This window comes from Nyctereutes procyonoides, unplaced genomic scaffold (genome assembly GCF_905146905.1).
Source record: "Nyctereutes procyonoides isolate TBG_1078 unplaced genomic scaffold, NYPRO_anot_genome, whole genome shotgun sequence".
Classification (NCBI taxonomy): domain Eukaryota; kingdom Metazoa; phylum Chordata; class Mammalia; order Carnivora; family Canidae; genus Nyctereutes; species Nyctereutes procyonoides.
Window position 1 is genome coordinate 15,629,802 of NW_026575046.1, and position 27,384 is coordinate 15,657,185.

Below are 27,384 nucleotides of genomic sequence, written 5' to 3' on the forward strand. Positions count from 1 at the left end.
TGGGACAAAGACCAGATGAATTCTTTATTAGAACACACTGGTATACCAAAGCATGGAAAATATGAAGGATGTGATGGGAGAGACATTTGGGAATATATATGTCAGGACAAATTATGGAGGTCTTAAATGCCACACCATATGTCTGAACTCTTTTTCTTCAATATTTTATTTCTTTATTCATGAGAGACACAGAGAGAGGCAGAGACACAGGCACAGAAAGAAGCAGGCTCCCTCCGGGGAGCCCAATGCCAGGCTCAATCCCAGGACCCCAGAATCACGACCTGAACCAAAGGCTCAACTACTGAGCCACCCAGGTATCCCTATGTCTGGACTCTTAAATGGGCTTGGGGAGTTACTGAATGTCTTTAAGAAATGAAGTTATGTAGGTGAACCTGACACTTAGGAAAAATCATCCTAGTATTAGCATGAAGCGTGGAGGAAAACGTATAAGACTATAGGCACAGACTTACCAGGAGATCATATCTGTATTTGAGGTAAGAGGAACTCAATGTATACAGTGGGGAAGGAGAGAAGGGACACACAAAAAATCAGCTGACTCTAGAAAGTGATGTGAAATAATGGCAAACCCTTGGAAAGAGCTCATTTAGCACTAGCTAAGGTTCTAAGTGCTTTCTGTAACCCATTTAACCCTCACTCTACAGTATAGTTACTATTATCTCCATTTAACAGATGAAGAACTGAGGTGTGAGAGGTCAAGTCATTTTCCTAAGGTTATACAGTTAGTAAGCCAAGCGGAGTCAGATTTTTTTTTATTGTAGTTCAATTTTCCAACATATGGTATAATGCCCAGTGCTCATCCCATCAAGTACCCCCCTCAATGCCCGTCACCCAGTTACCCCATCCCCCTCCCCACCTCCCCTTCCACTACCCTTTGTTTGTTTCCCAGAGTTAGGAGTCTCATGTTTTGTCATCCTCTCTAATTTTTCCCACTCATTTTCCCTCCTTTCCCTTATAATCCCTTTCACTATTTCTTATATTCCCCATATGAGTGAAACCGTATGATTGTCCTTCTCCAATTGACTTACTTTACTCAGCATAATACCCTCCAGTTCCATCCACGTCACCACTATTCGACAAAGCAGAGTCAGATTTTAAACCAAGCAGGCTGGCTCTGGAATTTGTACTCTTAACCATTTCTTGGCAAGAGAGGGAACAAAGATCCTTGGATTTCTTGCTCATATAGCTGAAGACACAGACTGAGATAGAAGCATACTCATTGTAAGTAGAAGATGGGGTGGGGTTAATGGAGGGCAGGGAAAGGAGTAATGAACTTTATTTTGGATCTGCTGATTTCAAGTGAACATGAGAAACATGTACAAATGTCTGCTATCTGGTCTCTTGCAACCAAAGAAAGTAAGGTCTCCCTGCTTCCCATTTTCAGCGGCTGGCATTATATTTTAGAGCTAAGATCTTAATGATGTTCTGCTTTTTAACTCTACTTGATTCTAAAATCTTTTCCTATAATTTCTATTTGTAATAATAGTCCACGTTGTCAGTATACAACACTTGTAAACTTGAAATCTTCCCATAATTTATTAAATTAGGATGATTATTCTGCTGAATTATTTTGAGATAATATTGTCCTCTTCTGATTTAATTTTTCCCACCAATATGAAACAAAAACGTATCTGATGTCTGTGGTCACTTCACTGGAACTGCAGTAAGGTACACTCCAAATAACATGGAAATAAGATAGGCCTCAGAGAAATGCTTTACTGTGAGATTTTATACAAAATTAATTAGAATAGAGGTATATAAAAGGTACCCTACAGAGACAAACATCACCCTCAAATGGGTGAGGCCGGCTAGATCCTGAGTGATTTCATAGACATGTCTAATTAACATATCTAAAGCGAAAAGTGTCCCTTCTATGAGTCGTCAACTATGAAGCACTGAGAAAGAGAGAGGTCAGAGAGGGAATCTCTGTTATTTCCCTCCAGGGACTCTTGTAAAAAGAATGTTATGGTCTCACTGGCAAGATGAATGCAATAAACTGTCAGCCTAATTTCATTAAATATTCTAATCTTCATGCCCTTTGTTCTTTTTTTTTTAAAGATTTATTTATGTATTCAATAGAGACACAGACTGAGAGAGAGAGGCAGAGACATAGGCAGAGGGAGAAGCAGGCTCCTCACCAAGAGCCTGATGTGGGACTCAATTCCGGATCCCAGTGTCATGACCTGAGCCAAAGGCAGGCACCTAACCGTTGAGCCACCCAGGCGTCCCTTTGCCCTTTGTTCTTATTCCAGTGACCAAATAACTCTATAATTAAGTTTCCAATGAAAGATCTGCCTCTAGGGCAAAAATTTTCTCATTCACTAACATGAATAACTTGGTTCCGGTATGTGAGATAGGACATAGCTACAACTCCCCACAGAAAACTCCTGTGTGGACATAGATTAAAAACTCCTAGCTTCTATACCATAGAGGCGGATAAAGGATGAGTTGCCTCAGTATTAGTGTAGCATGAATTTCAAGATCTGGAATAGGGCCATAAGGCCCAATTGATAAGACTAGCTAGGTGGGGAATCATTATCTGATATTGTTGAGAAGTTGTTTTCTTAGTTGCTAACATGGCTAAGGATAGAAAGACTTCAGCTTTATACTTCTCCAATCTGGCAAATATCTTACTTCACATGGGCTAACAAGACCACCAAGCATACCTCCTCAAGAAAATGGAAGTCAGGGGCACTGGCTCAGTGGGTTAATTGTCTTTGGCTCAGGTCGAGATCCCAGAGTCCTGGGATTGAGGCCCACATCAGGCTGCCCGGGTCAGTGGGGTGTCTGCTTCTCCCTCTCCCTCTGCTCTATTCATGTTTTCTCTCACTGGCTTGATTTCTCTCTCTCAAATAAATAAATATTTTTTTAAAAAAGAAAGAAAATAGAAGGCAATGAGAACTGCTATTTTAAGTGACAGAGACGGTTAGTGGTCCACTAAAATTTGTACCCTCCCCATGTTAGATTTGCACTGGCAGGAAGATTTCCTGAGACTACACTTCCCAGCCTCCCTTGCACTTAGAGGTAATCATGTGACCAGTCATCCTCAAACAAAATACAAGCAGAAATGTGTCTTCCTTCCAGGCCATAGTTTTTCAGAAAGTTCTTCAGCCTTCTCTACACACTCTTCCCCAACAAGCACTGGATATCAGTGACTACAGAGCCCTGGAAAACAGCAGAACCACAAAATGTAGGAATCCTGTAACCCAGAATCACCACCTGGAGAAAGCTGTTCACTGACTACAAACAGCTGATACATAAAACTATTTCATGAATGGAAAAATAAATATCTATTGTATGAGCTTTTGTAAATTTTAGAGTTTGTTTATGCAAACATTGCCCTAACGTGATTTGTTTGTCCTCTGCCCTGCTTACTGGCACTTGAGAATAAACTGCTAAAAGCAACTGAACCAGGAGCTAATTGTCACTCTCTCCCATCCTCAAACACAGAGAAGGTTCTCTGATCTGACCTCAGCAAATGTGAGAATTGGATGCTCCATAGTAGATGGTATGCCAGTTGTAGCATCAGTTGCTATGAGCTTGCTCAACATAGGTCTGTCTTAAAAGAGGAACCTACTCTCAATGGGCTGACACAATCAGATCCTCGAGGCTGGAAGGCTACAGGACTCAGCCCTTGGCCGTGAGAAATGCTCCAATCAAAATGCCTCCATACAAGATGTCTTGGGAGTGCTATTTCTCTCCTACACGTGCCTGGGAAGCACATACATATTCTTGGTGCCTCCTTTGTATTTTCAGGACTTGACGGGCAAGGAGAGGATGGTTCAGCAACTAAAACTCACAAATTATGATGCCCAACTAGAGATGAACAAAATCAAATTTTGGATAAACCAAAATCACTGGAAATATTCATGCTGGTATCTCTAACCCTTGCTACTGGCCGTGTTACCAGACCAGAGGCATCAGAGGGATCAACATCACAGGGAAGACCAGAGATCACAGATCAAGACCAGAGGCATCAACATCACAGGGAAGCTTGTTAGAAAGGCTAAATCCACTCTGAATTCTGAATCAGAATTAGCATTTTAACAAGATCTTTCAGTGATTTGGGGCTCATCAAAGTTTGAGAAGCCCAGCTCAGCCTTTCATCTCCTCTCCCACTTCATTTCTTCATCTTTTCCAAGATAAATGTCTGTGGTTTTATGTGTAGTCGGCTCCCAGCCATTTTTGTTTCTTGTGAAGCAGATATTATTAAATGGTCAGGAAACCTGGTATCACCTTCCTTGTGAGGAGCCTAAAAGTGGGTTCCAAAGGCAAATTCTCAAAACAGTTTCAAAGTCTTCCTCATCAATATACCCTAAAGTTCCAAAAAGCCTCCAAGAATTCTCATGGGCACTTCGATTTCCCTGCACACTGCTTTTCGTCCTAATAGGTTGATCCAGGAAGTGAACTCACTCCATAAAAGCCCAGCCTTCTACCAAGGAGGCCAACTGAACTCACTTTGCTTTCGTCACCGAAATCACTCATGTTCCCTGTTCGTGCATGTGTGGGCATTTGCTGACGTTATATCTGTAGATCAAAGTATGAAGATGGGGATGGGGGGGAAGGCCATTAAATTTCAGAATAAAATAAATTTTATTTGTATTCGCTGAGAAACACATTAAAATAAGTAAGCTCATGGAAACATTACACAGTCAGATGTTCCCCCAATTTTTTTATCATCACCTCCTGCTAAAGACTCCAAAGACAGAATAAGTAAAGGTGTGGGCAAACACCTACATTTACCCCTGTGAGAGAAACAACTATAACAAGGGGTACATTATTTCACCTAAGAACGACTTTCCAGTCTCACTTCATGGCTTCCTTTCTTCCTTCAGTTCTTCCTTTCTTTCTGATTTAAAAATATATCCTCAGGCATTTAAGCAAATTAATATGTCCCAGGCCATTAAGTAAGGTGACTGAAGATCTATTGCTTTTAAAACCCTAGATCTTTCAGAAACTTTAGTTTACACCTTATCAAAAATCTATAGCACCGGACTTCTTTCAAAGTCATTCCACTCTCTGAGAGTCTCCGATTTCCAAAAGAATTAATAGACAGAAATTCATAATCTCCAGGATTTTGTCATCATTAAAATGAAATAGGCATCGGTGTCAATAGAAGCACTAACACCAGCATAATAGTTCAAAAATTCTTCTTTTGAAACCTGAGGGGGATAAAAGGCAAGGGAAAAAAAAGGAGATGGTGTCAAAATATGTGAGACATAATAGAGCATTTTACCTTCTCCCTGAGATATTTTCTATGCAGTCTGATTTGCCCGTCAAGCAGAGTCAGGTAACTGGGGACCAGGGAAGCTGGCTCACCTTTCTCCTCTGAGGTGGGGTGTCTGCAAGGTCTGCCAAAGACCCACCTGCCTACTGGCTATCATTTTTTGCATTAAGATAAAAATTTTTAGAACTGTGCTATCCAATACAGTAGCCACTAGTCACATATGGCTTTTTAAATTTAAATTTGTTAAAATTAAACATAATGAAAAATTGAATTTCTCAGTTGCACTAGCCATATTTCAGTTGCTCAGCAGCCATCTGTGGCTAGTGGCTGACATCTTGGAGAGCACAGATGTAGAGCATTTCCACCATCCCAGGAGGTTCTATGGGTCAGTGCTACTCTAGAGCATACTTCATATGATCATACTTGTGATTATCACTAATTCTTTACAATAGAGAAATTTATAGCATACATGCACAGACACAAAGCTCTTTAAGGAAAGAAAGTTTAGACCAATCACATAAATAAGGATAGAACTAGAGGATGGGGCATTTCCCAGGATCCTTGGGCACCCCAGAATCCACAATGCTTGGGATTCAATAGCAAGATGGAAGGCACTAGCCATATGGGAGGTGCTAAAAGACAAACTTCTCAATTTGGTCAGGATATGTGTTAGTGTTTCATAATTGGCCCTGTGCATCCTATAATGGGCAATGAAATTAAAAGAGCAGAAATCAGCCCCTAAGTTCCATTTCTCTCTCCTTCCTCTTAACCTCCCCCAATCCTTAATACCAGCCACACAGAGTAGTCCTATTCCCCACAGTCCTAGGGGTACCACTCAGAGGCTGGGCATTGTGGGAACTTGCTTGGCCTGCTAGATGAGAGTGATCCAACCCTGCAGAAAAAGGAATATTAACATCAAATTTTCAAACTCTCATTCTTGGCTGTCACAATAATTTTAGGGGGGTAAGTTACATTTTGTCCTCTTAAAAGCATGAGGAAGTACAATTTGAGCAGGCCCTTATCATTTTCAAAGAAGAAATTTCATCACCTGCAAATGAAATGTCACCCAAGTAACATTTTTAAATGATCCAAAAGCACCATCTAGGAAGTAAACTTTTAAAGAAGCATGATATCTAATATGTTAGCTATTAAGAAGAAAAATGTTTTGGAAAGACTTTAAAACAGAAACAAAAGCTAGATGAACTCTTTTAGTACAAGAGTTGTTAATGTGTCAAGCCTTCAATTGAAGAAATGCTACTAAATCAGAATCATGTCAATGGCAAGGCACAGTATGATGCAGTGATAAAAAGACAAAGTTGGCATTAGATATTAAACTGTTTCTAACTTTGTAGGTCAAAGATTTATCAGTTTCTGGTTCCTTGAAGTCATATCCTAACTGTGGCCATTATGACAAATTTTTGCTCGAAAGCACTTAGCACTATAAGCATGTACAGCTTATTAACCAAATATTTTAAGATTAATATCATAAATGTCATAGAAATTCTGATTTATAAAACATTGCTTTTCAACTTCAATTTCTATTAAGGATACTATCAGGACAGGATTTACTTAGAGGAACTCCTCACTATCTAGAAAATAGTTTGTGTCACAGTTAGGTAAAGTATTGCCGCCGAGCAACTGGCCTAGGACTGTTTTCAGATATGTGGGAACTTTTTATGACTAGCATATTAATCACATTTATGTGTAAATAGATATTTCCAAGTATCTGTAAAACATACATGAACATAAGCAGGCACAGCTCTTATAATCTTTCTATACAGACTTGCTTAACAATGATTCTTTTTAGTACAGATGAAACAGAAATAAATTTTCACTCAAACCTATCTGAGTGAGCTCAATTAGTGGAGCTGAAATTATTGGTAATTTACTGTATCTACTGTGAAGCTTCAAAGATAATCTTAAAAAAGAGATAATCTTAAATAAATGGATGTTGAATGATATTGCTAAATGAGATTTTAGGCCTAAGTATGAAATCTGTGGAACAGAGTTTATTCTGCAGTCCCCTTGGAAACAAAAAAAGAATGATCTGGGTTTCATAAGGCAATGCCTGACATTTGGTAATGCCCGGCATCTGTGCTGCACTTTATAGCATCAAGGTGGAAGCACTCTGAGGCTCACTATCACCCCGGCAAGAGCAAGCCACTCTGCCATCTGTCATTTTCCCTCAATTACAGGTTCCTTTTTCTGTTCTAAGGCTCTCTGAGAGCACTGACTGGCATCAGTTCTGCATGTGGCCCGAGTGTTTCTAGGAGACCAGCAACTCAAACCTTTCAAGTTTAAGATCAAGATGTTCCCAGAATCAATACCAGTGTCTGAGTGCCAAGTGTTAAGGTTTATAAAGAAAAAGTTACTCAAGTCTTTCATGACAGGATTACAAACTACATACTCAGATCTTGCCTCAAAATTTCGGGTGCTTGAGCTCTGAGTCACAGGGTTGCTCTTAAATTTTTTATGGGTTCTCACGCAGAACAAAACTGGAGGTGAATGACAGTTACATGGGCAGCGTAATGGGTCCAACCCATGCACATCTGAGCTGTGCGCCACTTGTGCCCATGTTGGGAGCAAGAGTGGGAACAGGAAACCCATGGTGCTCACAAGAACTTTGGTGAAGCAGAAATTGCGTCAACCATGTTCAATGGCTGTTAGAATTTGTATCATACTCCAGAGAAATCATAAACGAATAAATTCCATTTGTGAAGAGAAAGAAGAATCTAGAACAAAAGAAAGTAGGCCAGTACATTTTGAGATTTTCTTTCCCTGATACAATATACCTTTCTGGTAGTTGCAAGGTCCATTATCAAAACCTCAGCTACTGGTCGGTGGTTCATATTCTCGGTGAGTCTCACTCCTAAAGAGCACCTTCCACTCTATTCTGCTGAGGGAAGATACTGGCTTTGGCGAAGCAGGTGTGAAAATAAAACAAGAAGGTCATGCTATTCTCAGAGAGGAAGAGCTGCTTCACCACAAGCTTCTCACCGCACCAACTGAGGTGGCAAGAGAACTCTTCTCACACAGCAGTGTTCTCAGAACCCCCATCAATCATTTGTTTATGTTTCTTTCAACAGATTTCACCCGTCATCTGTTTTATAAGACATAATTTTAGGGGATTCATTTAGTGAGGGTTTTTTATGATGTGGAAAGGACTAGCTCTCTCTATCAAGGTTATGGAGTTTCCACATCCGCGACTTGGAGGAGTAGAACCACTCTTAGAAACACTGGCTTTCCAAAGGATCGGTTATGTGAAGATAACATTCTATGACCATCTATCAGATCCTCGGCTCCTTTGTTTTCCCCTGAATCATAAGCATTTCTAAAATTTGCAACTTTGCTGCTTCTTTCAACACACTCTTAATTTACAAGTACAGCCTATAATTTCCAGGAAAGCGAGTTTGTTGACTGATCTGAGAAATTTGAATTGGTGGGGTTTTTCATTCTCTGCCCCAGAGAGTTGTTCATAAATCCAGAAAGGTATACCACTCGGAGGGTGTTAGCAGAATTGCATGAAGAAGGAGCAGAAGGACGCCCACATACCAGCCAAGAATACATATTTGGTTAATATCATCTCTCCACTTGATTAAACATCAGCAGAACAAATTGCATCTGTCAATTGCCTACAGAGGGTTGAATCATTACCTACTTGTACGCTCACGGCTCAGTAAGGCAGTCCACACTGGCCAAGAGAAGGGAACGGCTGACACAATGATCTGCCTCCAAGAATAGAGGGGTATTTTCCTGGCAGGTCTTGACAGATTGTCTACGTTCATTAAATTTACCACATGGTTCTGCAACACATTGCCAAAGAAAGGGCCCTAACCATCCTGGCTTCAGTGCCGAGGCTTCCCCTCCTCTCCAATCTCTTAACAGTTGGGCTGTTAGTTGGGTTTCAAAACCAGTGGTTTTATTTACATTCATCCTTACCCCTTCCTTGTGTCCCCACAGCCTAGAGTAGAGCAGGACACACAGCAGTGACTCCATAAATATTTGGTGATGGGATATATTTAACCTAAAACTGTAATGTGACAAAGCTAATCTGTAGCTTACCTGGTGGGGACCCAGCTCTGCCTCAAGAAGCTGCTATGAGGGTATGAAGCACTACTCCATGCTGCCACCAAACCACAAAAAGCCATGCAGCATCCTCCAGAGTGCCATTTGGGTCTGGGAAAAACTCCTATCGAGGTTTGAATGTCTATGAAAATCAGCCGTACAGACTCAGGCTACACCACCAATGCTTCTTAGATTACTCACTTGCACTCTGAATGGAATTCAGGCAGGATGGGAACCAGTCCTTGAAGAAGCTGGTTAGGGGCAGACCTCTGTTCTTGCCTACGTTTGCCTTTTGGGGGAGTTAGAACCCAGATTCAGTACTGATATTGGTGGCTTACTCTGGCCAATCCTGATTCTCAGAATTTTTACGTACACTGTTTCTGTTTTGTGAAAAGCTGCCAAGCTCATCCTCTTCTCTTGGGCTTGTCTGTTTACTTCCTATCTGGGGTCCAGGTAGGAATCCTAAGGATTGAGGATATTTTATTGTGTTTTATCTTCTGACCTCAGTATTTACCTTTTAATTGCAAATGGAGTAATATTTAAATTGTGTAAGTTAAATAAACAGAAAATACATCCAGAAAAGTGTTGTTAGTGGATGATTTTTCTTAAATGACTTTATTTCTCTAATGAGTGAGTCCTGACTAGGTCAGAAATCACAGATAAGACTCAGAATAGGAGTGGAGCACTCCCCGCTGGGGCTGGGGGGGTAAACCTTGGTGGAATCCTTGCTTGTGGGCCCAGAACCTGACCTGATGGAAGAGAGACAACCAAATGTGGCCAAATACACTCTAAGGAATAGGCTATCTGAAATCTGATAGCTGTGCCCCAATTAGACAGGAAGCAAAAGTACGATTGGGGAAGACGAAGCTGATAGCTACAACCTAGTCCTTGTTCAGAATCACATGCTAACACTATGGCCCCAGTTAAGCAGAGGCATGAGTCATTCCCAAAATCAAAGACACAGATCTATCTAGAGCAGTGAGCTTGAAATCATGTCAGAAAACTAGAACTTCTCCTTTGCCATAATCTGCAAAGGTGTAGATTACAGAAAACATGGATATTTTCCCTATACATTCCATCATAATCATTTCTGGATTTCTACCTCATTTCTATATATTTCTTCATAACACTTGGCATCTTTCGGCCTGCTCATCTTTATATATGCCTATATAATAAAGTCATGGGAAAAGCATACGTGTGCAATTAGTTTCTGAAAAGCTAGCTTCCCATAATTTGGGGTTGCTCCCATCCTCAAGAAAAAGGTCACTTGTCCAGCCTATTATCAGAATAAGTGGGAGATTAGCTTCTTGACGACAAACAAGCTGCTACAATTCTCATCTGGAAGCACCTGCTTTAAACACATTTTAAATCAATGTGTATCTTGATCTCCACTTCCAAGTCTGTGAGATAAAAAGTAAACAAGTGTTTTGGTACAAAATACGGCAAGTGAGTTTGACCATAAACCCAGAGCCACTTCTATACATGGGATCTTAAAGTGGACTATTATCCCAATCCATGTCTCCAAATGAGGGGATGACTGCAGCTAGGGACAGAGGTGACAAAAAGGACTGTCCTTGAGGAACAAAGCAGGTGGTCATTACCTCCAGCAGCATAGCCAAGAGGCTGGTCCCTTTGCTTTGACCTCTGGCCCCAGACACAGGACACACAGAGGGGCAGTGGTGGTTTCAATATCTATTTGCTAGTAGCTGTGGCTGCCTTTGCTTGGAAGCCATTCCTGGGGAGATTCTCACACATTGACAATATGAAGCTAAAGCTTAGAACTGAAAGGAGAATACTCTGGGCCATGAAGTATAAGATGGAAAACCCTCTTTGGAGTAGGCCTGTGATCCTTGTCTATGTCATACCTCACCCCCTTGTACAGGTGGGAATATCAACATTATTGGCTCATGGCAGGGAGTGGAGAGATGAACATTCCACTGGACAAAAGTTTGTTGATATGGTCTGCTCACTCACCCACATAAAATCTGAGAGCACAGCCCAGCCTCAAACTTTAACCACTAGGATGGTCCTAGCTCTACTGCTCAAGGAAATAGCCTCCTCTCTCACAGAAACTTTAGTTGACCCAAAAATGTCATTCTAAATCTATTCGCCAAACTGAGGCTTCCCTAAACCACTGGCAGAGAAACTCAAGACTCAGGTATAAAAATTGAGGCTAATGTGTGGTTCTCTTCTGGTCCCCAATTTGGAACTGATGCGCTTAACGACTTACAGTCCGTTATAAAAACAGGTGAATTCTCTTACCTAGAAATGGGCCATCTAAAAGGAAGTGAAGATGCACCCTGTGGGTACATGGGTGCATATTGTAATTAAATATTCAAACTTTTATTAATGGGCACCCATGTTTATTGGACATGTGTATGTACCCTAGAGCCTGGCTTTAGGATCTTTTTGAATCTTATTTTAATTTAATTTCTCTATCAGAGCTAAGGAAAAAGCTTCACAGAAGTGAAGTCACAGTTAACTACATAGTGTCATTTCTGCCCTAGAAAATGCAGCATGTGTCGACATAAAAGACACACTGGGATGAACATTAAATCAAGTGTGATCCCGGTTTGGGGCTGATGTTTAATCATTTGGAGCCACGTGGCTGTACCCAAGGCCCTGGTCCCCAGGTCCTACATTTAGAGCTTCCAGGCAGTTCTCATCATGACAATGAAATACACATCCGTGTCAATGGACGCGCTCACTCCTGCATAGTAGTTCATAAACTCCTCGGGGGTCACCTGCAGTGAAAAAGTCAGAAACAAAAACAAAACTTTGCTTCCCACCATTTCAGCAGAGGCCCATCTCCAGTACCTGTAAATGGGAGGGGAACTTTGGCCAAGGCTTTTTAGTGACACAGATCAAGAATAAGATCTCAGACAAGAGGAAACAATCACACTGAGGATGACCGTGAGGGGTAGCAGTGGGGGAAGATGGGTAGAAAGTCTCGAAAATTTCCAGACCAACCTAAATGGAAAGTGAGATATAGGTTCTCGCCTTTCTCTACAGCAGGAGCCCATATTCTGTTCGGAAACGTGAGACTGAAACTCAGAATAAGAAACAAGTTTCTTTGGTGGTAGTTAGTACGGGCTTTCTGTGACATGTCAGATATAGCACCACAGGTCCTAGAGTCCGGGCAAGCAACGTTTCAGAAAGTGGAATTCTGTCCTGTGGATAAAGAAACAGATTTCTAGTTAAATATTCTTTGGCTTCATTCTTTTCAAAGATAGAACTTACTCACTTCAAGGCAGAAAGTGAGAAGGAAAAAAAAGACACCCCCCTTCTCCATGTCTCCCCACACCACCCTGGGTCCTCTCTCCATCCTGTGCCTGTAACTGTCTTTTGGAATATCGATTTGTGTTTATCTAGGCTAGAATTTGATATGACTTTCCTTCTAGAAAGAAGAAACAACAGTTCTCAATCTTATTTTTTTTAAGACTTTATCTATTTGAGAGCAAGAGAGAGAGAGAGAGGGAGAGCATGAGCTGGGGGAGGGGCAGAAGGAGAAGGGGAACAGACTCCTCGCTGAGCTGGTTGCTGATGCAGGGCTCCATCTCAGGACCAGGAGATCATGACCTGAGCTGAAGGCAGACCCTTAACCCAACTGAGCTCCCCAGGCGCCCCTCAATCTAATTTTTTAAGAGGTATAGGCAATATGTACACTGCATTTCAACCATACTGGCTGACATACTTAAGTGACTCAGGGAAAGAACAGCCTTCCTGTTTGAGCTCTGTGACCAATCAATTTAACTGAAAGTACAGCCCGGCTTACATGGGAGGACACAGATGCAAATAATGATGGCTGTTTAGGAAATTTATTGTTCTCTAGTGAGCCTTCAATCTTAAGCGTCACAAGGGATTAAAAACATCACAAAAAGTGAAACTCATCAATAATTCAAAACCCCTCTTCCACGGAGTGCCTACCTACATCTTCTAAGAATCACACAAGCTGAATGACCCACTTGCCTTTTGTGCTGCAATTTTAAGTGAACAGAGAAAAAAAGTCACAGGATCCCTATTTCTCTCCCTGTACCTACTCCCCACACAACCCCAAAATAGTAAAATGCAGAGGGAAGAAAGTCATTGGACAGAACTAAGAGGTAAGTTGGGCTTCCCAGTGGTCTAGAAGTAGAAAGAAATATGTGCATAGTTTTTATTAAAATTAAAATACCACTAATGTTCTCCTTTCTTCAATTTCTTTACTCACATCCTCCATTGCATTCCCCCGTTATCCAGCATTCAACCTCATCTGGAAGCCAGGTTACATAAAACCAGACATCAGAGCTAATATGTTTGACCATTTCAGAAAAGGCCATCAGTTATTCTTGGATGAGGTGTCTGCTTATTTCCCGAGACTCAACTTACACTGAGAATCGCCTGAATCACAAACCCTATGATTTCCCCACACTTGCCCTCATCATAGTAAATTCCTTTTCAGTAATAATAACTATGACTACTTAATTATTTTGTTGGACATTTAGTAAAAAGTGAGAAAGTGCACGCCCCTGCTCTTGGTCAGCCTCTAGACTATGCTACTCCTAGTTAATAGAATATTTGTTACATAATGAGAAGGTTGTAGGTGGGAGCAATGGAAATATCTGAGTCATGATACAGAGTACAGCACCTTTTACTCTGTTTAAGATTGATTTTTTTAAAAAAATCATAAAATAAGTTTGAGATTATTTATATACACTCGGTAGCATATTTAAAATAATTTTAATTATTAAAAACGTCTACATGAGATAGATAAGACAATACCCATATTCTCTCAAAGGCTAATCTACTTCTGAGAGATTTTTAAAATATATTTGTGGTTGTAAAATAATATATATAAATGAAAATTTTCAAATCTATATATTAAATAAAAAGTGAAAGTCTCACTCAACTAGGGTGGGGTTTAGGGATAGAAAGGCATGGCTGGTTACATGCCCAACTCTTGATTTTGGCTCAGGTCTGATCGGCGAGGAGTCTGCTTGAGATTTTCTCTCTCTCTGCCTGTGCCCCTTCCCATGCTCATGCTCTCTCTCTCTCTCTCTCTCTCTCTCTCTCTCTCTGTCTCTCTCCCTCCCTCTCAAATAGATAAATATTAAAAAAAAAGAACTTGAATGAGGAAGGTTCACTTCACACATTATTTGGTTGCTTTCATACCTCCATCCACATGGCTTCTGGTGCACAGGCTGCTCTGAGAGCAGGATGTGGGGATTATTAGGATGGGATCTGTTACATCCAAATCCATGGCTGCTGTAAACCCCAGGAGCCTTTATGACTACTTGAGAGCTTAGCCTACATTATTAAAAGTCCACAAATTTAAGCACCATCCTTAGCTGGGGAGTATGCTGAATTTCTTGCCTTTTTCTGAATTCTGTCCTACTTGGATATCCACTATATATTTTTAACCATAAATGAGTGCACTGGCTTCAAACATAGCTATGCTTCACTGTAAGAAATCTTAATGTATAAGACAACTCAATTTGGAAAAGATAAATTAAGAACTAATTGTTCTCTTCATAAAAAAAATTGCCGCGGAGTTTGTTTACATCAACAGTTACCATGTGCATTTAAAATATGATTCAGTGTGCAAAAGTCTGAATCACACATCACTTTTCAGAAACCTTTTCATGATGTCCCTTAACACAATACCCTGTAGATAAGTACTCCATAAATGATCCAGATCCATAATTATGTCACATGAGATTCTTGTGCATGATATTATACGTATCATATGTAGTGATTAAAAATAGGCACTTCTGAATCTTTCAGGGACAAGGATCTCAAATATGAATGTGAATAAGAATTATCTAGGGCACTTTTACTAAAACTGCAAATCCTCCGTCTCCACCCACAAATAGATTCTGAAGTTCTGCAGTACAGCCAGCAGTACATACTCCAGATAATGAGCAGGAACAGTCAGCTGGGTATTCGCACAGGGTCTGTGATACTCGGGTGGTATCAAACACTATAACTGCTAAAAACCCTAAGGACCTTTATGAGCATTTGAGAACTTAAGGTGGCTTGTTAAAATAAATGTTGAAAGGGACAGCGGTGGGAACTTTAAATCAGCTGAATCATAACAACCGGCCACTTTGACTTGGGTTAGAGCAAAGGGCAGCTGAGGTTTCCCCTGGCAACGAGGAGAAGGAACCACCTGCAGAGAGGAGGCAAGCACACCCAGGGATCTCATGTGGAGGTGGGCTAATTTGGGGAAATGGCAGTTGACTATTTTTCCACTGCCATTGCAGAGATCAAAAGCCAGCAATGTTGGAAGAAAACATATGGTTCGATTCTGTTATTTCTGTCCCTAAGCATTAGGCTGCCCTACAGAATCGAAGCACCGCCCACCTCCCTTTCTTTTCATCCACCTGTAATCCCTTCACTAAAATGAAGGGTATTTCTCTGTCCCCAGTGGGAAAATGTCAGCAGGAAGGAAAGAAAGGTCACCTTCCTAGTCCCCTGACCCTGTGCTAATAAGACTCAGCATGAAGTTTCATCGAAAAAGTTGGGGGAAACTCCCTTCAGAAGGGGAAGCCTTGTTTCCTGTTCCTATCATTGCCATCTTCTCTTCCTGCTCACTACTCCTTCCTGTGTGAGGCAGGGGTTGGGAGGAACCCTCCCCAGAGTTCTGCTGCTCTGTCAGCCTCGAAGAACGCTCCCTACCCCATCATCAGAGTCTCCGAAGACACCTACCAGCAGAACTGGGGCTGAATTCAAATGTCCACTTATGGTTGTTGATAAGAGACAGAAGGGGTGCCTGGATGGCTCAATCAGTTGGGCTCTGCCTTTGACTCAGGTCATGATCCCAGGGTCCTGGGATCAAGTCCCTCATCAGGCTCCCCCCTCAGTGGGGAACCTGCTTCTCCTTCTCCCTCTCCCTCTCCCCACCTGCTCCCCCACTCGTGCTTGTGCTCTCTTGTGCTCTCTGTCTCCCTCTCTCTCAAATAAATAAATAAAATCTTAAAAAAAAAAAGAAAAAAGAAAAAGACAAATGGCACTGTCATCTTAGCTTGGACACAGTTGCAGAGGTATAATTCCTCACCTTACCAAGCTATGGGTTTGTAACTTGAAGATACCAGTTAATGGGGATGGAGTGGTTGCTTGTGTTTTTAAGTTCACTGTAGTTTAGAAATGCAAGTTGATCTCAAAGCCCAGTAAAGATGAAATCAAAGTAAATTCTGTTACCCGGCATTCCCTTTACTGAAAGCCTCCCTTAAATGGCACTCCTACATAGTAAAGTGTGAGGACAAATGATGTTGTAAGGATGAGTGTGAAAAGCACTGCCACATCCTGAAATACCTTTTGAATCATGTTCCAAAAAAAATTAAATTATGGTTTCATTTTGAAGTTAAATAGGTTTTGTAGTCTAGTTCGAAATGTGGCTGGCCAAGTGTGGTAAGTATGGTAACCGTGAACTGGAGCAATAAATCAAAATACCGCATTCTCCAGATGATGGGTATTTAGCTGTATGTGGATCCCTTACCAATATATGTGCACACACACATATCTTATCACTTTCTCTCCCAACTTTCCAGACAGTCTCTACAGGAAATATTTTACTTCTATTTATATGGAATATATGTTATATGTATTTTTTAAGGCTTTGGAGCTATTTCGTAATTACAATTACAAATTTGAGAGAAGGAATTCCACTTAAGTTAAGCTCTTTTACTTACCAATCCATCTTTATCGTAGGGTGAATCAAAGTTATCCAGAAATTTCCTGAATACTTGTTCCTCTGTCCATTCTCCATTTTGGTACTTAGGGTGGTGTTTCACATTATACACCTCACGAAGATCTTCAATTGTTATAACGCCATCTCCAGTCTTGTCTAACTTCCTAAAAGCTTGCATAATCACCTCTTTTCTGGCTCTAGACATTGGAGGCTAGGTAAATAGAAGAAAAACGCATACGTAGACAACACAAAGGAGATTGCTTTGTATCATACGTCACGAAATACCTGATTCCTCTCAGTTGTATGACATGGTTTGCGTGCCGTTAAACAACGTGCATGACAATTACTTCAGAAAGTCCCTAAACCTGTTATCAATCTCCTTCCCATCTCCTCCACAGTGCACTGACAACTTCTGAAAACAAAACCTCAAAATAGCCAACCCCAACCATGTGAAAGCCAAACTCAGCAGATACAGTGATTCATGAGGCCACTTACTCTTAACGTGAGAAGGAATTCGTTGAAGTCTATTGTTCCGTTTCCATCTTTATCAAACCTCCGGAAGAGTTCTTCTGCCTCTTGCTTTTCCATGACCACAGCATAATCATTTAGCCCTTTCACAAATTCTTTGAAATCAAGGGTTCGGTTGTTATTGTCATCCATAATTCGAAACATTCTAAAGAAAAATACACGAAAGAAAGAAAGAAAGAAAGAAAGAAAGAAAGAAAGAAAGAAAGAAAGAAAGAACAAGGTGTAAGGATTAAGATTTAAAAATAAACCACTCTTAAGGTTTTTCAAAGTAAAATACGGATGCCCTGAATTCTGTTCTGTACCCTCCTCCCAAAATTGGAGAGCCTCTTCCCAGCATTCATTCTCGTAAAAGGAAATGTACTATGTGATCCTAATTCTATGACATCCTGAAAAAATCAAAGCTGTGGAGACAATTAATAGACAAGGGGAAGGGGAGAAGACAATAGGGGGACCACAGAGAATGTTTAGGGCAGTGAAACTATTCTGTGCAATTATATAATGGTGGATACGTGATCCTATGCACTTGCTAGTGCCCCTAGAATTTGATATATAAAGAGTAAACCTTAATGTGTACAAATTTTTTAAAAAATTATTTAGGAGGTCAGGGGATCCCAGGAAAGAATGCAGATAGTGACAAGAGAACCTGACTATATTACAAAAGTTTGAAACAATCTCACTGAAGGTGGGGGTGGGATATGCTGACTTAAGTAACTGTGGAAATGAGTAGAGTCCATAGGGATTAAAGGCAAAAGGAGGGATCCCTGGATCCCTGGGTGGCTCAGCAGTTTAGCACTGCCTTCAGCCCAGGGTGTGATCCTGGAGACCCATGATCGAGTCCCTGGAGACCCATGATCGAGTCCCACATTGGGCTCCTTGCATGGAGCCTGCTTCTTCCTCTGCCTGTGTCTCTGCCTCTCTCTCTCTCTCTCTGAGTCTCTCATGAATAAATAAATAAAATCTTTGAAGAAAAAAGGCAAAAGGAACTGCACATAAGCACTGGACCCTAGTTGATAAAGACATTCCCATGGAGATTTGAGTTAACAATTCTGCTATGCTATAAGGTATACTGGAATGGAACAATTAAGTAAATAGGTGGCAGATGGTGGAAGCGAAGTTTATCATTGTTGAATTGGAAATTTAGATACACCAGGGGAGGAGGCTGGAATGGTCTAATGCCTGTGGTAATGGGCTAGAGTTGGAGACATTAGTATGAATTTATGTTTAGCTTCATATAAACACAGATGATTACATACAAAAATCTCTACAGATCTGTACATATGCACACACATATATTTTCTTGTTCTGTCAGCTAAGAGAACCTAGAAGTAACACCCCAGTAACAAGCATGTCTAGAGCCTCAGTCTTGGTTTCTAACACAATTCTTCAATAAAAGGAATGGGGCTTCTTGGAGAAATGTCTGCTTCTAGGACCGGGGCATGAAATACGGAAGATAAGCTCGGAATATCTTATATCAGAAAGTAAGGAAGTGCTCCAGACAAAGCAAACAAAACTACCTTGATGGGGATACATCAGAGGGACACAGGAGCCAATTGAAAGAGCTTCCAAGGCCCAAATTTCAATAATTTCAGATACAAAATAGTGCTGAATTGTAACCCAAAGTATAAACTAAATACCTATTAATCTATATTGGTTTAAATAAATGATTAAATAAATAAATAAATAATGAATAAATAAATATTATTTGGAAAAAACAAATTACTCTAACAGAAGTATTCCAAATAAGTCATGCACATACTCTCTGCCCTCAAGGAGGGAAGCATCCTCCCCACTCCAAAGTGTGGCTCTGCATAGAGACTTCCTTCCAAATAGTACAATACAGAAAGAGGGGGGAACAGTAACTTTACATTGGAGAAGTCAGACAAACACTGACTCGGCCAGGTCATCAAGGTCAACTTCAGTAATGATAAGTCATGTTGACAGTATGCACCCTTAACATGAGGTGATGAAAATGGTGCTTTACTTCTGGGGGCCCAAAAAACCATAACCCCCATCTAATCATGAGGAGAACAGAAGGGGGCGGCTTCCACTTGACTTGAGGAGAGGCTGAGGGAAGAGCAAAACCAATAAATTGGGCAGAGGCAGAGGGCACATGGGAGCAAAAGGCCAAGAAAGAGCCAATAGGCTGGCTCCCAGGGGAAGGGCTGGCAGGGATTGGTGTGGGAGGTGGCAGCATAGGCAGTAAGAAGGACTCAGCTGAGCATGCCAATGAGTGGGAGATTGGGCAGTGTTCCTGCGGGCTTCACACCAAGGTCAATGAGATGGGTGCAGGAAGAAAGACGTGGAGGGTGGAGGTTGGGGTGATACCGTATTGAAGGGAAGTGGGCTAGTCCTCCCACTAGACTGTGACCACTGGCCACAGCCTGGGCTTCTGACAGCACTGGCCTTAGTCTGAGAATTTGAGACTGCAGTTGTGACATCCCCGACGCTCAGGAAGTGCCTCACAGGAAGAGAAGGCGTCTATAACCTCCACACGTGAGGCTGGATGCCCCTCCTGTGGCGCCCTGTGCTTCTGACACACACACCACCACCACAGAGATTCTCACTTTTGTGAGTCGAACTCCTCTAGTCTCAGTCCTGCCTGGGGCCTGGAGAAGCCTTGTTCACCCACGACCGTACAAGCACCTGGCCCACGGCAGGCTCTCCTGTAATCTGTCAAACAGATCTAGCAGGGGCACCTGGGTGGCTCAGTGGGTTAAGTGTCTGACTCCTGATTTTGGTTCAGGCCCTGATCTCAGGGTCCTGGGACAGAGCCCCCAGGTCAGGCTCCACACTCAGCTCAGCATCTGCTTGTCCCTCTCCCTGTCCCTGCTTATACACACACACACACTCTCTCTCTCTCTCTCTCTCTCTTTCTCTCTCTCTCAAATAAATAAATAAATAAATAAATAAAATATTTTTAAAGAGAGAGACATGGGATCCCTGGGTGGCGCAGCGGTTTAGCGCCTGCCTTTGGCCCAGGGCGCGATCCTGGAGACCCGGGATCGAATCCCACATCGGGCTCCCGGTGCATGGAGCCTGCTTCTCCCTCTGCCTGTGTCTCTGCCTCTCTCTCTTTCTCTCTCTGTGACTATCATAAATAAATACAAATTAAAAAAAATTAAAAAAAAATAAATAAATAGAATGCACAGGGCCTGCCCACTGAAGGGCAACAATCTCTTTCTCTTTAGGTGTCCTGGTCTTGAGGACTTCCCACGCCCTCAGAGGGCTGGAGGATAGGCCCTACAAAGCCCGGAGAACCCCACTGGCAGTGAACATCCCACAGGCAACTTCAGCGCCCCCTGGAGGTGAGCAACACAGGGCAGCCTGAGAACAACCTTCTCTCTCTTCCAAGCCGGGTCCTATTGTCACAGCTTCCCGCAGTGTCTCTCTCCACGCCCTGTAGGGTGTCTACAGGACCTGGCCATGCTCCTCCCTGCACTTCCAGTTGTCCCAGTAGCCTTGCTGAATCTAGGACAAAGAACTAAAAATTGTCACAAGGGACTTCAGAGATCAATTTCTCCAAACTGCATTTTACAAATAGGGAACAGAGAGCTTACTTAGGAGGCCAAGACGTGCTCACGGTCACACAGCTGGTAATAGCCTCACCTGGCTGTGTCCTGCCTCTCTGCTTCATCCCCCTGCCACCCCACGGCTGGGATCCTACCTGCCAAGCCCTTTGATGCCTGCGGACCCCCTGGCCAGGCACTGCAGTCGGAGTCTTTCAATGGGGTCGGTGGCCGTGGTGAGCTTTTTCTTGGCCTGGATGGCCATCTCTCGATCATGGCGCGCTGTCCCCGCCATCTAGGAGGAGAATTTTCAGCACATTAGTGGAGCTCGGTCCTCACCAGCTGCTTCTGGCTGAGCAGGGTGACAGCAGCCTCCCCCAGAAGGAAAACACTCTCTCATCTGCTTCCCGGGAAAAGCCTCAAACCTCCCAGAATTTCCAACTTTTGGCTAGACCAACTATGTGCCCGGCATATTTCTTACGTCTTTAGTCCTGAAGACATCTGATTTCTCCAACCTGGACAATGATTATAAAAAGCCTTTCCCAGAGACACTTTCATCTTGTCTAAAACCCTCTTCCCGCCATAAAAAGTCCCACCCTCCCATACTCTCCTCTTGAGCCACCCTTATATGTTTTATTCTTTTATTTAGCATCTACATATTCCCTTTGACTCCACATTTAATATTCTCCTTTCTGGTCCGAACATTAATTTTTATTGTTTCTGTCTGAGAATAATCTGAGATTCTCCACACTGGGCCTTAATAATCCCTACCAGTAACTAGCGTGTTTAGATTACCAGGTTAGTGCCCATTAACACCTGGATTCTTAGGCCAGAGAGAGGTAAATAGACTACTCTCTCCTGGACACAACCTCTCTTGTGACAAATAGATAAAATATCTTTTTGTTTTTCTACAGTTTGGCTTTTGTGTTTTGAATATTCAGAATGAGAAGAGGGTGGGTGCAGTGAGGCTCCCCACTAGGAGGTCCCACATACAGACTCCTGCAGCGGGGCCTGGGCGTTCAGAAGCCGCAGGACAGTGTGAAGTGCTCTGGGCCAGGAGCCTGGAGACTTGGGTTCTAGTCCAGTCTCCATCCCCACTCCCAGCGATGTCTGAGCACATCTCAGGGCCTCTGGTTTCTCCTCCTCTGTCAAATGAAAGGATTGAATTAAAGGATCCAGATTCTTCCCTGCTAAAAAGCAACTAATCCTCCCATGAGCTCACTGACCCAGTAAATGAGGGGGTCTAGAAATTACTTTGCTTAACGTGAGTTGTGAACGAAGGAAGGAGCAAGCCAGTTGAGGGGCATGCAGACACAACATTCAAGTGCAGACAAGGTGGGGTTGGAATGGATCTGCCCTGGGCTCAAGGGGCCCCCAACCTAGGCCACCTGTTGGCACTTCCCCTGAGGGCCGCATTAGGAGTGGATTCTTTTCATGGGAGATGCCAACCTCCGGATCCATGCTCTCTAAGTCTGTTCCAGTCTACGGCCATACCACCCTGAACACGTCCGATCGCGTCTAAGTCTGTTCCTCTCCAAGACAAGCGGCCGGTTCTCCCTACAAAGATCTCATTGTGTAAGTTTGGAAAGAGGGAAGCTCAGACTGGAAACTGAGACCAGAACAGATAAGTCAGGGACGCGAATGCTCAACTGTCTCATTTCCTACCACACCTCCTAGGAGCCAGCTCATAGGCTCCCTCCTTCTTGACCTGCAAACTGGTCCCCTCTACATCTGGGGATTGGGGTAACTCCTCTCAGTTCTGTCGGACACCAGGGCAAGAAGGGGGCCTTTGTCTGTTAGGTCCTGTGGCCACTTCTGTCCACTTTAAGAAGAAACTGCTGTGCCCAAAGCTACGCAGATCCCTCCAGCACCCAAGGCTGTGCCTGCCAGCGTTCCAGATGGCCATGTGCCCGTCTTGGAGATGTCCCCCCCTGCACCCGGGGCCTGTACCAAGAGTGGTCAAGCTCACCAACAATCTCACCCCCAGCCCAAGTCAGCTGCCTCCCTGGCAGCATCAGCTTTCTTAAAACCTGCATTTTCCTATTACTATTTTGTCACCTGACGTCAAACTGACAACTCCTGGAGCTTGATCCCAGCTTCTAGACCTGATGCCAACCGCACAGAATGCTTTGGCCACAACCAGGGTCCTGTATTTCTGTACAAAAGCACCAGGTCCCTCTCGTGGCCTCCTGCTCCCTGACGCATCCAGCCTCGCCAGAGGTACGTACCTCCTTGCCCCGACCATACGCTGCCAGTGGCCCCAGCCCCAGCCTCCCAGGGGGCTGCACCTCGCGCTCCCTTCCACCACTGGAGCAGAAAAGGCAGCGATCGGGGCCCTCCTCATTCTTACACCCACGCAGGGTCTGCTTCTTCCTGACCTGATGTCCTTCCTGCCCCTCCCCTTGCTCAGTGCTACCTGCCCAGTGGCTAGCCCCGCCACTCACCCCCCTGCCTTTGTCACCCTTCCCTTCCCTCTCTGGTTTGCCACACTGGCCACGGGGGCAGGCGGGGAATAGAGAGACACACAGGCTAAAAACCAGTAAAGGGAGAAAGTGAGAGCTGGCTCCCATGTGTGAGAAACGTCCATTGAAAGAACCCGTGTAGGGCCCTGGTTACACACCTTCAGGATGACATTAATAACTTCAATCGCTCCACTACATGGTAAGCACATGCTCAGTCCTCACAAGAACCCTGGATGCTGAATGGAAGACAGAAACTCAAACAAATACACGCCCATCGTGTTCACAGCAGCATTATTCACAATGGCCAAAAGGCAGGCCCAGCCCAAATGCCCATCCGCAGGCGAACAGATGCTCAGAATGTGCTTCAGCTTGTCCAAGGCCCCCAAGTTCTCAATGCACTACTTCCATGTGAACCCAGGTTTAGGATCATAGTCACCCTACATTGCTATCTACTGTTCCCACCTACTGCCTGGTCCTTTTGTATTAGTGTAAAACTTGACACACGTGAAAAGAATCTACTCATTCACTAATTCAACAGCTATTTGTTTTGGGTAGACAGTGTTGGTCAGAGTCGGCTAGGTGCTATGAACACACAGTTCTGTCCCTGTTCCTGGGGAGCCCAGATTTCACTAGTGGATGGAGAAGGTGAAGAGCACATGGATTATTATGGTACAGTGAGAAAATACACTTGATTAGTGCGCGACCAGAGAGCCATGGGAATTGGGGAAGTAGCCTCAAACCCAGGCCTTGAGGGGTGAGGAGCAATTCAACAGGCTGAGAACAGGACAAAGCCACTCATGAGAGAAGAAGCTTCATGTACAAAGACAAGAGAGTAAAGCCAAACAACAGAATATTACTCAATTATAAAAAGGAATGAGGTACCGACACATGCTACATTGTGAATGAACCTCAAAACCACCAAGCCTGGTGGTTTCACTTAGCCAAGTGAAAGAAGCCAGACACTGAATGTCACATATTGCAACGATTCCATTTATATGAAACATCCAGAACGGTCAAATGTGTGGGGACAGAACATGGGACTGGTTGTTGCCAAGGCCTGCGGGGGAGATGGCAATGGGGAGTGACTGCTCAATAGATATAGGAAATTTGGCAGGATGGGGACGGTGCTGAAAATGTTTTGGGGGGATCCCTGGGTGGCTTAGCGGTTTGGCGCCTGCCTTTGGGCCCGGGGCATGACCCTGGGGTCCTGGGATCGAGTCCCACGTCAGGCTCCCTGCATGGAGCCTGCTTCTCTCTCTGCCTGTGTCTCTGCCTCTCTCTCTCTCTCTCTCTCTCTCTGTCTCTCTCATGAATAAATAAATAAAATCTTAAAAAAAAAAAGAAAAGAAAAATGTTTTGGAACCTGATACAGGTGGTGGTTGCACAACATTAGTAATGTACACATATTTTTAAATGACTAATTTCATGTTATATAAATTTCATATAAGTTTTTTTTTAAAAGCCCCATGGCCAAACTGGAAGGAGCCTCGGTGTCCATCGAAAGATGAATGGATAAAGAAGCTGTGGTCTATGTATATGATGGAATATTCCTCAGCCATTAGAAACGACAAATACCCACCATTTGCTTCTACGTGGATGGACCTGGAGGGTATTATGCCGAGTGAAGTAAGTCAATCGGAGAAGGACAAACAGTGTATGTTCTCATTCATTTGGGGAATATAAATAATAGTGAAAGGGAATAGAGGGGAAGGAAGAAGAAATGGGTAGGAAATATCAGAAAGGGAGACAGAACATGGAAGACTCCTAAGTCTGGGAAACGAACTAGGGGTGGTGGAAGGGGAGGAGGGCGGGGGGTGGGGGTGACTGGGTGGCGGGCACTGAGGGGGGCACTTGACCGGGTGAGCACTGGGTGTTATTCTGTATGTTGGCAAATTGAACACCAATAAAAAATAAATTTATTATTAAGAAAAGAAGAAAGAAAGAAAAAGAAAGAAAGAAAGAAAGAAAGAAAGAAAGAAGAAAGAAAGAAAGAAAAAGAAAGAAAGAAAGAAAGAAAAAGAAAGAAAGAAAGAAGAAAGAAAGAAAGAAAGAAAGAAAGAAAGAAAGAAAGAAAGAAAGAAAGAAAGAAAGAAAGAAAGAAAGAAAGAAAGAAAAAAGAAAGAAAGAAAGAAGGAAGGAAGGAAGGAAGGAAGGAAGGAAGGAAGGAAGGAAGGAAGGAAGGAAGGAAGAGCCCCAAGAGCCGGTCATAGCTATGATCTCTGTTTCAAAGATAAAGCAACTGGGGCCCGGTCCCCGTGGCTCCCCGGAAGCCGCACCGCGTTGGGGCAGTGAGCCCCTAGGGATCTAAGGTGGGCGCTGCTGAAACTTGCCCCAGAGTCTTGCCTGCCCCCAGACACGGATGTCCCGACTTTCAAGCCGAGCTCCCTGTACCTCGCAGCCTTTGTGAAATGACAGGAAAGACTCGGAGAGCGCAGGGCGGGGAGGGGGGCACTCGCAGGGCAGCCTCCTGCGGGGTCCAGCGCCAGGGGCACCCTGCACCACGCGAGTGGCGACCTCTGGAGTTGACTTCGATATATTCAGGGGGAAGAACAGTCCGTTCTCTCCTGCCAGGCGGACACTGGCCCGGCGCCCCTGGTTCGGACCAAGTCCCCGAACGCCGAGCGTGTTTCGCGCCGCGTCCAGGTCCCGGGTGCCGGGGACGAAGGGTCACGCTGCACGCGAGCCCTGGAATAGCGCAGGCTCTTACACTTGCTTTGAGCTTAACCACCGAAGCCCGGGGCTTAATTAGGACCCGAGACAAAGTTCGGGAAGAACTGGGAGGTTTCAGGCCAGGCCGCGATGGGGGAAGGGTGACGAAGGGCGACCCGCACGCGGTGCACCCCCCACCCCACCCCACCCCACCCCCCGACCCGTGCACGCGGCCGCAGCGCCCCCTGGTGTTGGCGTCGCGTCTGCGCAGCTCCCGGGGCCGGGGTCCCGATGACCACCCCCCGCCCCCCCCCCCCCGCCTCCGCAAAGGTTCACTAAGGGCTCAGTTCCGAGCAGGGGACGCGGGAACCGAAAGCTCAGTGCTCTGGAGCAGGTGCGGGAGAGCAACCCACCCCTGAGCAGCCACAAACCACAAGAGGGGGTGACCCGGCCTCGGAGGGGGGCTTTCCGGGAAGGCAGGTCAGAGGAGGCGATGTCCAAGCCCGAATCCTGGGGGAGAGAGTCGTTCCCCAGGCTAGGGCGGTGGGGGGCGGACGGGGGAGGGGCACGTGCGGCTCCCAAGAGCTGAGGCCCAGGTGAAAGAAAAAGAGGCACGGGTGCAGAAATGCAAGTATTGGGGGGGTGGTCTCAGAAGGGTGGGGGGTGCGGGTGAGACGAAGCGTTGTGGGGGAAGGAGGGAATATGGAAAGGGGATTTGGAGAGAGAGGACACTGGGCAGGTAAGCGGGTGCCCGCCGGGTCGCCGGGAGCCTGGGACACCTGCCGGGCAGTTTGGATCCTGAACTGGGAGCAACAGGAGACCGCCGGGGGCTTCTAGGAGGCCGTGAGGTTGCCGCGGAGCCCTAGGGGTCGGTGTGGACCACGGGTGGGAAGGTGGCACAGGCTGGGGACAGCCAGGGGACAGGTCGCGCTGACTGCACGGAGCTGTCGGCGGCGGGGACAGAGAAAGGAAAAGAGATGGGAGGTGGAGGGAAGGCGAAGGTGCAGCGTGGAGGAGAGGGCGGGCTCGCCGCCAGCGCCTGTCCTGGGGCCGCTCACCCCCCGCGCACTCCGCGTGCGCATCAGCTCCGTTAATGCTCCTGGAGCCCCGAAAGGGAGAGAACTTCCAGACGCAGAAAAGTATCCTACGTTTGTGTGTGTGTCTATGAGTCTGTAATGGTGCATCACACCTAAGAACCCAACCTCCACCCCTTGGTACTCTCCGCTTGCTTAAATTCTGGCTTTTTAAGTGGGCTTTTCA

General features: G+C 44.3%; 1 protein-coding gene across 1 annotated transcript; it reads right to left on the reverse strand.

Moving 5' to 3' along the window:
• Positions 1-4,848: 4,848 nt before the first annotated feature.
• On the reverse strand, positions 4,849-21,308 carry CAPSL (calcyphosine like). The gene is made up of 5 exons (XM_055325896.1): positions 21,172-21,308; positions 17,475-17,652; positions 16,981-17,190; positions 11,951-12,054; positions 4,849-5,180 (listed from the first exon to the last, which is right to left on the reverse strand). The coding sequence occupies exons 1-4, from the start codon at positions 21,306-21,308 to the stop codon at positions 11,953-11,955; spliced, it is 627 nt and encodes a 208-aa protein (XP_055181871.1). The 3' UTR covers positions 4,849-5,180; positions 11,951-11,952.
• Positions 21,309-27,384: the final 6,076 nt, after the last annotated feature.

Bases quoted from the DNA above. Each gene is read 5' to 3' on its own strand.
- CAPSL (XM_055325896.1), bottom strand. From the start codon at position 21,308: ATGGCGGGGACAGCGCGCCATGATCGAGAGATGGCCATCCAGGCCAAG. The intron at 17,653-21,171 runs GTAGGATCCCAG...ATTTTTCTTTAG, and splicing joins GGCATCAAAGGGCTTGGCAG to AATGTTTCGAATTATGGATG. The intron at 17,191-17,474 runs GTAAGTGGCCTC...CTATTTACCTAG, and splicing joins AATTCCTTCTCACGTTAAGA to CCTCCAATGTCTAGAGCCAG.